The 12,587-nt window shown below is 60.6% G+C and overlaps 2 protein-coding genes across 3 annotated transcripts in view; one reads left to right on the top strand and one right to left on the bottom strand.

Moving 5' to 3' along the window:
• The first annotated feature begins 36 nt into the window (after window positions 1-36).
• Window positions 37-4,066, top strand: GJD3 (gap junction protein delta 3). Its single transcript, XM_054088017.1, has 3 exons — window positions 37-66; window positions 2,528-2,682; window positions 3,331-4,066. The coding sequence occupies exons 1-3, from the start codon at window positions 64-66 to the stop codon at window positions 4,064-4,066; spliced, it is 894 nt and encodes a 297-aa protein (XP_053943992.1). The 5' UTR covers window positions 37-63.
• Window positions 4,067-5,340: 1,274 nt separating this feature from the next.
• The window catches only part of RARA (retinoic acid receptor alpha), a 39,515-nt gene continuing 32,268 nt past the window's right edge, over window positions 5,341-12,587 (bottom strand). For both annotated transcript variants that reach the window (XM_054088095.1, XM_054088096.1), the window contains 7 exons: window positions 11,446-11,594; window positions 11,184-11,325; window positions 8,151-8,311; window positions 7,891-8,067; window positions 7,596-7,800; window positions 7,216-7,374; window positions 5,341-5,627 (listed from right to left, as the gene is read on the bottom strand). In XM_054088095.1, the coding sequence (XP_053944070.1) occupies window positions 5,437-5,627; window positions 7,216-7,374; window positions 7,596-7,800; window positions 7,891-8,067; window positions 8,151-8,311; window positions 11,184-11,325; window positions 11,446-11,594 (1,184 nt within the window). In that variant the 3' untranslated portion in view covers window positions 5,341-5,436. The remainder of the gene's footprint in view (window positions 5,628-7,215; window positions 7,375-7,595; window positions 7,801-7,890; window positions 8,068-8,150; window positions 8,312-11,183; window positions 11,326-11,445; window positions 11,595-12,587) is intronic.

The raw sequence follows: 12,587 nt of genomic DNA, 5'->3' as shown, positions 1-12,587 counted from the left end.
CATCTGCCTCTTCCCTTGGTTTTCCCTCGTGTGGCTCTCCAAGGCTGTGGGCTGTCTTTGTTCATGGTGAGTACTTGAAGCTCTGATGTTCACAAGAGCAAGAGGCCATCGGTTCCCGCCCTCTGCTGCCAAGACTGGTCTAAATGGGTCATCTCTATTGTCTAACCGTGCTCGTTATTTCGGAGCTTAGTTGCAGTGCTGATTTAGTCAATTCTGACATTCTTATGGAAATGGCCCTTCCAGAGCTTGTGCTATAATGGAGTAGAGGATTTGGCACGAGCTCAGCTCTGTGTGTAGGGTTTGGGTTGGAAGGGACCTCAAAGCCCATCCAGTCCCACCCCTTGCCATGGGCAGGGACACCTCCCACTGGATCCTGTTGCTCCAAGCCCCATCCAACCTGGCCTTGAACCCCTCCAGGGATGGGGCAGCCACCACTGCTCCGGGCAACCTGGGCCAAGGCCTCCCCACCCTCACAGGAAAACATTTCTCCCTGAGATCTCATTTCAGTCTCCCCTCTTTCAGCTCAAGACCGTTTCCCCCGTTGTTCTACCCCTGCACTCCCTGATCCAGAGCCCCTCCCCAGCTTTCCCGGAGCCCTCAGTGCTGGAAGCTGCTCTAAGGTCTCCCTGCAACCTTCTCTTCTCCAGGCTGAACAACCCCAACTCTCAGCCTGTCCTCGGATGGGAGGTGCTCCAGCCCTTGGGTTATCGTGGCCTCCTCTGGCCTCGCTCCAACAGCTCCGTGTCTCTCAGGCCGAGCGCTGTGACAACCCCTGCCCAAGGCGCAGCTCCTGCCTGGGAGCGACTCAGCGCTGGACGCCGCTTGTGGCAATGCCTGCAGCCAGTTGCTCACCCCCTGCGCCGTGGCTTTGCCAAAACTCTGCCTGGAGCCGCTCCAGGTTAAGTGGAGGTTTCCAAATTCCTGTGAAGGGCTGTGTGGCAGTGGGGATCTGCCTGCGGAGCCCCGTCTGCCGCAGGTTCTGCTTCCGCAGCGCGCAGGGATGGCTGCAGGCAAGCGGTGGCTGAAGCTTCCCCTTGTCTCGAGAGTTTTGCTCTCGAGTGCATGGTTTGCCCATGGGGCAGCTGCTGTTCCTGGCAGAGGTGGAGGCTTAGCGGATAGGGTCACTAATGACACCCTAGGGATGAGCTGTGCTGTCCCACGTCCCCACACCTGGGTGTTCAGCACCCAAGAGCATCGCACACGTGGCTGAAGCACAGGGTTGGTGTGGGGCCATCATTGTGCCAGCAGGCACGGGGAGTTGATGGTGCCTCTCCTGTGGTGTTTAAGGAACGGGTGGATGAAGTGCTGAGGGACACGGTTTAGGGAGTGTTAGGAATGGTTGGACTCGATGATCCAATGGGTCCTTTCCAACCTGGTGATTCTGTGATTCTGTGATGGTGATGTTTGCTGGCCTCGCATCCCAGGCTGGTGCTCCAGTGCATGCGAGGAGCTGCACGGCTGCAGGACTGAGCGGTAAACCCTAACCCCGCATCCCTCGCTGCCCGTGGGGTGCAGGCACTATCGGTGCCACCGAGGTGCTTTGCTGGAACCCAGTCAAGTGTGGAGAGAGCGCTGTCAGATTTTCCACTGCCGGGCTCTGGAGAGCGTCTCCAGCGCGTCCCCACCGCGGGGCCGTGCTATTTACAGCTCTCCTCGCTGCAAGCGCGCCCGGAGAATCGCTTGTCACCACTTGCAAGGGCAAGGCCATGGCTGTGCCACACGGGCTGCTCCGGGCTGGAATCGTAGCTGCTTCCATAACCCCAGCGTCACCTTAGATGTATGTACAGAACCGTGTGTGGATGAGCACAGACACACAGTGCTCCACAGGCTCTGTAGCAGGATTTTCTCTCTCATTGAATGTCCCTGACCAGGGGATGCTGAGCTGGGGGTGCAGTGGGCACCAACCCACCAGCATCTCTCGGTCCCTGAGGGGTGAGGAGGGCTCAAGGATGACCCACACGGGCCAGAGCTCTGCTCCTCTTAACCAGAAAGAGGATCAGGTGCAGGCAAAGGCCCTCGGCGCTCGCCCTGGCCGCACAGCGGCTGGTGGGAGTTCTGACGGTGCCACGGGACATTTCTTGTAGAGCATCACAGCTCTGAAAAGCAGCTGCCCAGCACCCACCAGTCCCACGATGGTCCATGAGACCCTTCATGGCCCAGACAGAGCATCGCAGAGCTGATGCCGGTCCTGAGCATCCCCCAGGCACAGCATCCCAGCCCCCACAGGGCAGAGTTTGGCCCCAGGAGGGACAGAGGGCAGGAGACGTCGTGGCACAGTCGAACGCATCCGATGTCTCTGGGCTCTGCCAGGGCGGTGATGCCAACACTGGGGGAGTTTTTTTTCTGGGCTGAATGCTGTGGTTTAATTCCACCAGGCTGCGGAGGGTTGGGGTGGAATTTCTGCATGGGGGACATTTCTGCGTGGGGGCACCAACCTGCACCCCGGGCGGCTGTTGGCCCCGGGCAGGGGCAGTGTTTGCCCTTTAGGCCCCCCCTGGGCAGAGCTGAGCCCATCCCTCCCCTCCAGGCGCCCCTGGGGCTGCTCTGTCTCTTTAAAAGGACTCCAGGCGTGGCTGTGGGACCGTCATCCCATCCCAGCCGGACAAGGGACTGGACAGTCCCGGACAGCCCCGGACAGCCGGCACGAGCCGCGCTGGCACGCGTGGACCACAGCCTCCACAGGTACGGGGGCGACGAGGCTGGGTCGGGGCTGAGTGGGTTTAAGCGGGGAACAAGGAATGGGGAACCTCCTAATCCTACCCCAACCGCTGTCCTTGGACCCATCTCTGGGGGAACAAATCTTGGGGACACCCGTGACGGGGGTGAGCCGGGCTGGCACTGCCTGAGCATCCCTGGGAGCAGGGATGGGATGGGATGGGATGGGATGGGATGGGATGGGATGGGATGGGATGGGAGTGATGCTTTTGGGATTGGCATGGATGAGGGGTGAGCTGGAGGGCTGCACCACCTTCTGGGATCCATCCTTTGGGCTCAGGATGGATGTGGGGTGAGCTGAGGGGCTGCACTCCCTGCTGGGATCCATCCTTTGGGCTCAATGTGGATGTGGGGTGAGCTGAAGGGCTGCACCACCTTCTGGGATCCATCCTTTGGGTTCAGTATGGATGAGGGGTGAGCTGAGGGGCTGCACCTCCTGCTGGGATCCATCCTTTGGGCTCAATGTGGATGAGGGGTGAGCTGAGGGGCTGCACCTCCTGCTGGGATCCATCCTTTGGGTTCAGTATGGATGTGGAGCGAGCTGAGGGGCTGCACTCCCTGCTGGGATCCATCCTTTGGGCTCAGCACCCCCAGCGCTCGCTCCCGCTCCCGCAGCACGGCCATGGGCGAGTGGGGCTTCCTGAGTTCGCTGCTGGACGCTGTGCAGGAGCACTCGCCCATGGTGGGGCGGTTCTGGCTGGTGGTGATGCTCCTTTTCCGCATCCTGGTCCTGGCCACGGTGGGCAGCGACGTCTTCGAAGACGAGCAAGAAGAATTCGTCTGCAACACGCAGCAGCCGGGCTGCAAACCCGTGTGCTACGACGCTGCTTTCCCCATCTCCCACTACCGTTTCCTCGTCTTCCACGTCGTCATCCTCTCAGCCCCGGCCGCGCTCTTCGTCATCTTCGCCGTGCACCAAGCGGCCAAGCCGGGGCGTGGAGCGGCCGCCGGCCAACGCGCTCGCCGCCTCCAACCCTTCTACGTGGGCAGCGTGGTGGCGCGCATCGTGGCCGAGTTGGGTTTCTTGTTGGGGCAAGCGCTGCTCTACGGTTTCAGGGTACAGCCGCTCTTCGTGTGCCGCCGGCGGCCGTGCCCGCACCGCGTCGACTGCTTCGTCTCCCGCCCTACGGAGAAAACCGTCTTCATCCATTTCTACTTTGTGGTGGGGTTGGTGTCGGCGCTGCTCAGCCTGGCCGAGCTCGCCCATCTCCTGCGCAAAGGTCCTCCGCCGCGGGGCGGCTGTTGCCGTCGGCCGCAGGAGCGGGCACCGGCGCCCGGGCAGCCGGCGGGCACTGCGGAGGAGCCGTGCCACCCCGGGGCCTCCCTAAGCCGGGGAGACCTGACGGTGTAACCATCGCTGTAACGAGCTGTGGTCGTTCTCAGCCCTCTGGGCGGCTGCGGCTCTCCGTCCCCGGGGCTGTGCCGCGTCCCGGTGCTCGCGGTTCCTGTTGTGGGCGGCGGATGGGCCTCACCCCGCAGCTGCTGGAAAATAATACGGAGAAAAGGAAACCAAATAAGTCCCATCCCTGACCCCCCCCCCCGGGGGGTGTCACGAATGCATCGGGGCTCTGCAGGGCAGGGCTGGTCCCTGGCGGAAGCGGCCACAGAGGCCACCATGGGGTGACCAAAGCTTTGGGGGTGCTGGGAGACCCCCAAAGGGCTCAGCTCCATCCCAGACTTGGCCACCAGGGAGGGCAGATTGGGGGGTGCCCCCTGCATTCAGGCTGCAACAGCCCCTATCGTGTGTCATGTTCCCTCCCGACACCCCCAAAGCGAAAGGAACCGGGGGGGTAGAGGGGGGACTTGGGGTGTCCCCCCCACTTTCAGGGTGCAGAGCCTGCGTGTCATATCGTCCCCCCCCAACAAGAACGAGCCAGGCACTAGAATAAATAAACTTTATTCTGGAGCCAGCCCCCCCCTTCCCCCCCAAATCTCCCCGTATCCCCCCCCAAAATCCTCCCCATGCGCCGGCAGAGCCGCACCCCGCGACTGCCATCGCCGCGTACCCCCCCACCCCATGGCCGGGGGGGGTTGGGGCAGGGCCCGCCTGGCGCCCCCCCCCTGCTTCTAAAACCCACTAAAATCTCAACAACAACAACAAAAAAAAAGAATTTAATAATAATAAATCGTGGGTCCCTTCCCCTCCATCCCCCCCCCCACCCACCCCCCAATGTCCCCCCCATTATTTTCCCCCCCCCCCGGCAGCGCCCGCCGCGCCCCCCCCTCCACCTGCACAGGCCTAAAAACCCCTCCAAACTTTTACAAAGGTTTTAAAACGTATTTATAGATATTTATAGATATTTATATATATATACTTTGCTTTCTTTCTCTTTAAATGACTCTGCTTCCTCGGCGGGTGGGGTCTGGCCGTGTGTCCCCCCCTTTTGCCGGCGGCATTTCTTTTTGGGGGGGTGGCTCGGTGGTCACGATCCCATTTGTGCTGGTGCTGATGGGGTCAGGATTGGGGGGGTCCCCCCTCTCTGAAACCCTGAAATGTGACTCAACCTCCACCCTGCGCCGGGGGTCCGATCCGGTGGGTTGGAAGGAAGGGGGTCCCGGGAGGGAGGGGGGCGATGCTGAGGAGTCCACCCCAATGGGGGAGAGGAGGAGGTTTGGGGGGGTGGAAGGGGGGGGGGGCTGCAGCTGGGATGTGGGGAGCCCCCCCCCCGCCATGGCGTGCCGGCGTGCCGGGGTTGTGTCCTGGTGCGCGCCGGGCGCGGGTCACGGGGAATGCGTGGCTGGACTGCTGCGGTTGGAGCTGGGAGAAAGGCTGGGGCTGCAGCTGCCCGGGGGGGGCCCCACCGGCTGCCCCCCAAGAGTGTCCATCCCCTCTGAGTTCTCCAACATCTCCTGGATGAGCGGCGGCATCGAGCCCGGGATCTCCATCTTCAGAGTGATCACCCGCTCGGCGCCTGCCGGAAGGGTCAGGGTTAGTGGGGCACTGGCAGCAACCCCAAAGCGGCACCCTCAAAGCGGCACCCCTAAACTGGGACCCCTAAACTAGCACCTCTAAACTGGCACCCCTAAACTGGTATCCGCAAACCAGCATCCCCAAACTGGCACCCCTAAACTGGTACCCCTAAACTAGTATCCCCAAACCGGCACCCCTAAACTGGTACCTCCAAACTGGCACCCTTAAACTGGTACCCGCAAACCAGCACCCCTAAACTGGTATCCCCAAACTGGCACCCCTAAACTGGCACCTCTAAACTGGTATCCCCAAACCGGCACCCCCAAACTGGCACCCCTAAACCAGGACCCCCAAACCAGTATCCTCAAGCCAGCAGCCCTAAACTGGTACCCTCAGACCAGCACCACTAAACCAGTATCCCCAAACGGGCACCCCCAAACCAGTATCCCCAAACCAGCAGCCCCTGAACTAGTGTCCCCACACTAGCATCCTCTAATCAGCAGCCCTAAACTGGTACCCCCAAACTGGCACCCCTAAACTGGTACCTGCAAACTGGCACCCCTAATCTGGTACCCCTAAACTAGTATCCCCAAACCAGCACCCCCAAACTGGCACCCCTAAACTGGCACCTCTAAACTGGTATCCCCAAACTGGCACCCCTAAACTGGTACCCCTAAACTGGTTCCCCCAAACTGGCACCCCTAAACCAGCACTCCCAAACCAGTATCCTCAAGCCAGCAGCCCTAAACCGGTACCCTCAAACCAGCACCCCTAAACTGGTACCCTCAAACCGGCACCACTAAACCAGTATCCCCAAACGGGCACCCCCAAACCAGTATCCCCAAACCAGCAGCCCCTGAACTGGTACCCCCAAAACAGCATCTCCAAACTGGTACCCCCCAACCAGCACTCCCAAACTGGCACCCCGAAACTAGTATCCTCAAACCAGCAGCCCTAAATTGGTACCCGCAAACCAGCACCCCCAAACTGGTACCCCTAAACTGGCACCCCTAAACTGGTACCCCCAAACGGGCACTCCCAAACCAGTACCCCCAAACCAGCACCCCCAAACGAGTATCCTCAAACCAGTAGCCCCTAAACTGGTACCCCCAAACCAGTAGCCCCAAACCAGCACCCCTAGATCTGCTCCTCCCAGGGTGCCGAGGACAGAGGACACGGCTCCGTCCCTGCCCCACCATCCCTGGAGGATGCGGTGCTGTGGGCAGAAAGACAACTCTCCATGGCCAACTCTTGGTGGTGGCCAACTCTCCATGGCCAACTCTCCATGGCCAACTCTTGGTGGTGGCCAACTGTTGGTGGTGGCCAACTCTCCACAGACTCCACGAGGAGGATAGCTCTCCAACGGGAGCGTTAGGATGTGGTACTCCCCATGGAGAGTTGTCCCAGTGGACAATTGGCCAGGCAGAGTTGTCCTAGACCCAACTGTGGGTGTCTCCTCCCTCATCCCTTCCAGAGGTGGCTCTGTCCCGGAGAAGGACGAGCAATCTAGGCCGAACCGCTAACGTCAGGTCAAAGGGACGCTCCCCTAGACGCTCCCCAAGGACATCCGCCTCCATCCCACCGCTCACCCTTAGCGCTGATGCTGCGGAGATCTGTGATCTTCATGAGCATCTTGGGGAACATGTGGGGCCTGTTGGGCCTCCTCTTCCTCACGTAGATCTTCAGCGCCTCCAGCAGTGGCTCCTGCAGCTTGTCCACTTTGTCCGGCTGCTCCAGGTCCTGGCGGTCTGGAGAGGGGCAGACAGTGGTTACAGGAGGGGCAACACACGTCCCGTTGTCCTCCTCGTCCCACCACGGACATGGATACAGCACCACATCCCAAGAGGGGACACCAGGATGGTTGTGCAGCAGCGAACGGCACCATCTGGGGCTTTCTTGGTTGGCTGTTTGGGAAGGGGACAAGACACAAAGTTGGGGCTGTGGCCAAGGTGTCCCCCTTGTCCCTCACCTCCGCAGATGAGGCAGATGGCGCTGAGCAGCCCCGTCTCGGCGTCGTCCATCTCCAGCGGCAGCAGCTGGTTGGCGAAGGCGAAGACCAGGTCGGTGAGGGGTCCAAAGCCGGCGTTGTGCATCTGCGTGCGGTTCAGCGTCAACCCATCTGAGAAGGTCATGGTGTCCTGCTCCGGCGTGTAGCGCGTGCAGATCCGCAGGATCTTGATGGGGACGACAAGAGATGGAGGCCATCAGCGCTTGGTGTCCCCTCCTAATTGCCAGCCCTGTCCCCAGCCCGTCCCTGCTCTCACCAGGATGTCGAGGCAGGCGGCTTTGAGGAGGGTGATCTGGTCTGCGATGGTGAGCGTGGTGAAGCCGGGGAGCTGCTTGGCAAACTCCACCGTCTTGATGATGCATTTGGTGGACAACTCACTGAACTTGTCCCACAGGTCGATGTCCAGCGAGACCCGCTGCTCCGAGCTGTTGTTCTGCAGTGCGACGTGTGGGGTTGAGGGCACACCTTGGGGGGCTTCCACCCTCCCCAGCCCCACCGGGACCCCCCGGCACTCACCGTAGTGTATTTGCCAAGCTGGCAGAGGGCAGGGAAGGTCTCCTGGTGGGCTTTGCGCACCTTCTCGATGAGCTCCTCCACCTCGGGGGTGATGATGTAGCTCTCCGAGCATTCCGGCTTCGGCACATCCTTCTTCTTCTTGTTCCGGTCATTGCGGACGGCTGTGGGGACAGCAGGGTCAGCGTCACCCAACCCCACTGCCACCCTGCCGGGGGGAGGTGGCCCCACCACGCTCTGTCCTGCTGGGGTGGGATGGAGAACCCACTGCCCCGGGATCAGCCACAGCGACAAATGGGCAGATGAGATGGGGAGGGGATGGAGATGGGATGGGATGGGATGGGATGGGATGGAGAAGAGGATGGGATGGGAGGAGATTGGATGGGATGGAGACGGGAATGGAGATGGGAATGGGATGGAGATGGTATGGGGAAGGAGAAGAGGATGGGATGGGATGGGATGGGATGGGATGGGATGGGATGGGATGGGGAAAAGGATGGGATGGGATGGGATGGGATGGGATGGGATGGGATGGGATGGGGTGGGGTGGGATGGAGAAGAGGATGGGATGGGAGGAGATGGGATGGGATGGAGACAGGAATGGAGCTCGGAATGGAGATGGGAATGGGATGGAGATGGTATGGGGATGGAGAAAAGGATGGGATGGGATGGGATGGGATGGGATGGGATGGGATGGGATGGGATGGGATGGGATGGGATGGAGAAGAGGATGGAGATGGGATGGGGATGGAGAAGAGGATGTGATGAGATGGGATGGGGATGGAGAAGAGGATGGAAAAGAGAATGGAGAAGAGAATGGAGAAAAGAATGGGATGGGATTGGAGAAGAGGATGAGATGAGATGGGATGGAGATGGGGAAGAGGATGGAATGGAGATGGAGAAGAGGATGGAGATGGAGAAGAGGATGGGATGGGATGAAGAAGAAGATGGAGAAGAGGATGGGACTGGGATGGAGAAGAGGATAGAGAAGAGGATGGAATTGGGATGAGATGGGATGGAGATGGGATGGGAATGGAGATGAATGGGAATGGGACGGGATGGAGAAGAGGATGGAATGGGGATGCCCTGCCTGGGTGCAACCGGGGGGTCTGGGCGCAGTGGGCCATCCCAGCAGCCCATTAGGAGGTAATTAGGGGGTGACACAACACCTGCAGAGGGTCCCACCCCCCCCGGCCATGGGGACAGTGCTCAGCTCTGCTCTGCAAAGCCGACACAGCGGAGAAAACACCCCGGGAGAGAAAATGGCAGCTGAGCCACCGCGCTCATGGCGGGAGCGGCAGCAGGAGGGGAGCAGCACTTATGCGGATCAGACTCCGCGGGCTGAGGGTGTCGGGGGACCCCCCCCTCCGGGTGCAGGGGGAGCTGCAGCCCCCGGGATGCTGAGCCCCAGTCCTGGCGCTGCTCAGCCCCCCTCGGCATCCGTCAGCCCCCCCCGGGGGGTTCGGGGGCCCCCGAGAGGTGGGCAGATGGGGCAGGATGCAGGGAGGCAGCTGCGCCCCAGCAGCCGTCGCCCGCGGTCAGCGCGCGGGGGGTACGGCCGGGCACCATGACAACTGGCATGCAGACGCCAGGAGGCCCCGTCAGCGTCATTTATCTCTGACATCATCAATCACGCGTTGCCTGGGCAACGGCTGGGCCGTGACACAAATCCAGGGGGGCCCCCGGCACCCCCCAGGGCCTCGCCGGGTTGGAGAGGGGGGAGCTGTTGGGATGGTCCACTGCGCCCAGGACCCCCCGGCTGCACACAGGCTGGGCATCCTCATCCCATCTCTATCTCCATCACCATCCCAGCCTCATCTCCATCCCATCCCCATTCATATCCCATCCCCATTCCAATCCCCACCCCCATCTCATCCTCATCCCTAGTCCCATGCCCATTCCCATCCCCATCCCCACCCCCATCTCATCCTCATCCTTTCCTCATCCCTATTCTCACGCCCATCCCCATTCTCATCCTCATCCCTATTCCCATGCCCATCCCCATTCCCGTTCCCATCCCCATTCCCGTTCCCATCCCCATTCTCATCCCATCCCCATCTCACCCTCATCCCTATTCCCATGCCCATGCCCATTCCCATCCTCATCCCTGTCCCCATTCCCATTCCTATCCTCATCCCCATTCCCATCCCCATTCCCATTCCTATCCTCATTCCCATTCTCATCCCCATTCCCATTCCTATTCCTATCCTCATCCCCATTCCCATTCTCATCCCCATTCCCATTCCCATCCCCATTCCTATCCTCATCCCCATTCCCATTCCCATCCTCATCCCCATCCCTATCCCCATTCCCATCCCTATCCTCATCCCCATTCCCATTCCTATCCTCATCCCCATCCCTATCCCCATTCCCATTCCCATCTCTATCCTCATCCCCATTCCCATTCCTATCCCCATCCTCATCCCCATCCCCATCCCTACTCCCATCCCCATCCCCATCCCCATTCCCATTCCCATTCCCATTCCCATCCCCATCTCCATTCCCATCCTCATCCCCATTCCCATCCTCATCCCAATTCCCATCCTCATCCCCATCCCTATCCCCATTCCCATTCCCATCCCTATCCTCATCCCCATTCCCATTCCAATTCCCATCCTCATTCCCATTCCCATTCCCATTTCCATTCCCATCCCCACCCCATTCCCATCCTCATCCCCATTCCCATTCCCATTCCCATCTCAATTCCTATGCCCTTCCCCATTCCTATTCCCATTCCCATCCCCATTCCCATTCCCATTCCCATTCCCATCCCCATTCCCATTCCCACTCCCATCCTCATCCCCATCCTCATTCCCATTCCCATTCCCATTCCCATCCCCATCCCCATTCCTACTCCCATCCCCATCCTCATTCCCATTCCCATTCCCATCCCCATCCCCATTCCCATCCCCATCCCCATCCCCTTTCCCACCCCCCTCCGCCCCCATCCCATCCCATCCCATCCCATCCCACCCTCTTCCCCATCCCCGCTTCATTCCCACCCCATCCTCCTCTCCCGTTTCCGGCCACACTCACACTCTTTGGACATTCCGACTTCGAAGCACTTCTGGAGGCGGCAGTACTGGCACCGGTTACGCGTCACCTTATTGATGATGCAGTTCTTGTCCCGGTGGCACGTGTACACCATGTTCTTCTGGATGCTGCGGCGGAAAAACCCCTACGGACCCCGCGTGTCCGGCTCAGTGCCCAGCTTGGGGGGACCCCCAGGGGGACAGTATCCATGTGTCATCGTCCCCCCACCCCATCTCCGCGGGGATGGGACCCCCTCAGCTCTCACCTTGCATCCCTCGCAGGCGCTCACCCCGTAGTGGTACCCCGAGGATTTATCCTGGCAGACGAAACAGGGTTTGTAGATGCGGGGCAGGGGCGGTGGCGAGGGTGGGCTGGGCACGATCTCCTCCGAGCTGGTGCTCTGCGTCTCCACGGCTGCAGGGAAAGCAGAAGGTTCTCAGAAATAACCCCCCAAAAGTCCCATGGGGGATCCCCTGCCCTGCACTTCTCCATAGGGATGCGCTCGCCGGACAGTGGTCCACCCCCCCCAGAGCATCCCCATCCCCATCCCCACAGGACTGGGTCGTACGAGGCTGACGGGGAGAAAACACGAGTTGGGAAGATGCAACTTGACATTTCCAGGCCACGGAGACGATGTGGAATTCAAGCAGACAAAAAAAAATGTTAAAAAAAAAGAACAGGATAAAAAAAAAGATGGGATCCCCAAAGCCCCCCCCCACTCTGCACCGACGGCGTCTGCGGGGCCAGCGCGGCACAGTCGTGGCACAAGGGATGGGGGGACGATGCAGCACGCTGTGGGGGTGCACGCAGCACCCCAGAGTTAAAGGCGCAGCCCCGCTGGGGGCGGGGGTACAGGTGCTGCAGCACCCCCCCTGCACCCCACATCGCTGCCCATCCTTCCCACAAGCATCACCAGCGTTAGGGACACAGCCAGCGCCCCTCACACCCCAAAAACACATGAGGCATCCCTCCCCGTCTGTCCTCTAGGAGCACACCCTGCACCCCCAATGCCACCCCTCCCCTCCCCCGGACCTTTGGGTGCTGCCTGAGCCACCCAAGATGAGCGTGGCCCCCCCCCATCCCCGGCGCAGCGTGGGGTGCAGGCAGGAAGGGGTTAAGCGCTCCCCATCTCCTCCGGGATGTTTGCGAATGTTTTTCTGCAGCGGAGCCAAGCGAACCAGTCAAACAGGATATTAAAAGCCCAGCCCGGCCCCCCCCCCCTACTCCCTGCACCCCAAAAAGGGCCTCTCCAAAGGGTTTCCCCCCACAAAATCTGGGGGAGCTGGATAAAGGGTGGGGGTCCCCAACTCAGCTGTGCCCCCCATCCACTCACTAAAGCCATGGGGAGAGGGATTGGGGACAACAGGGACAAAGTCACACACAATGCTTGTGTCCCAGCAGGCGTGC

Source organism: Cuculus canorus, chromosome 25 (genome assembly GCF_017976375.1).
Source record: "Cuculus canorus isolate bCucCan1 chromosome 25, bCucCan1.pri, whole genome shotgun sequence".
Taxonomy (NCBI): domain Eukaryota; kingdom Metazoa; phylum Chordata; class Aves; order Cuculiformes; family Cuculidae; genus Cuculus; species Cuculus canorus.
The sequence above is the reverse complement of the archived record's forward strand: the minus strand, read 5'-3'. Positions and strand labels throughout refer to the sequence as shown.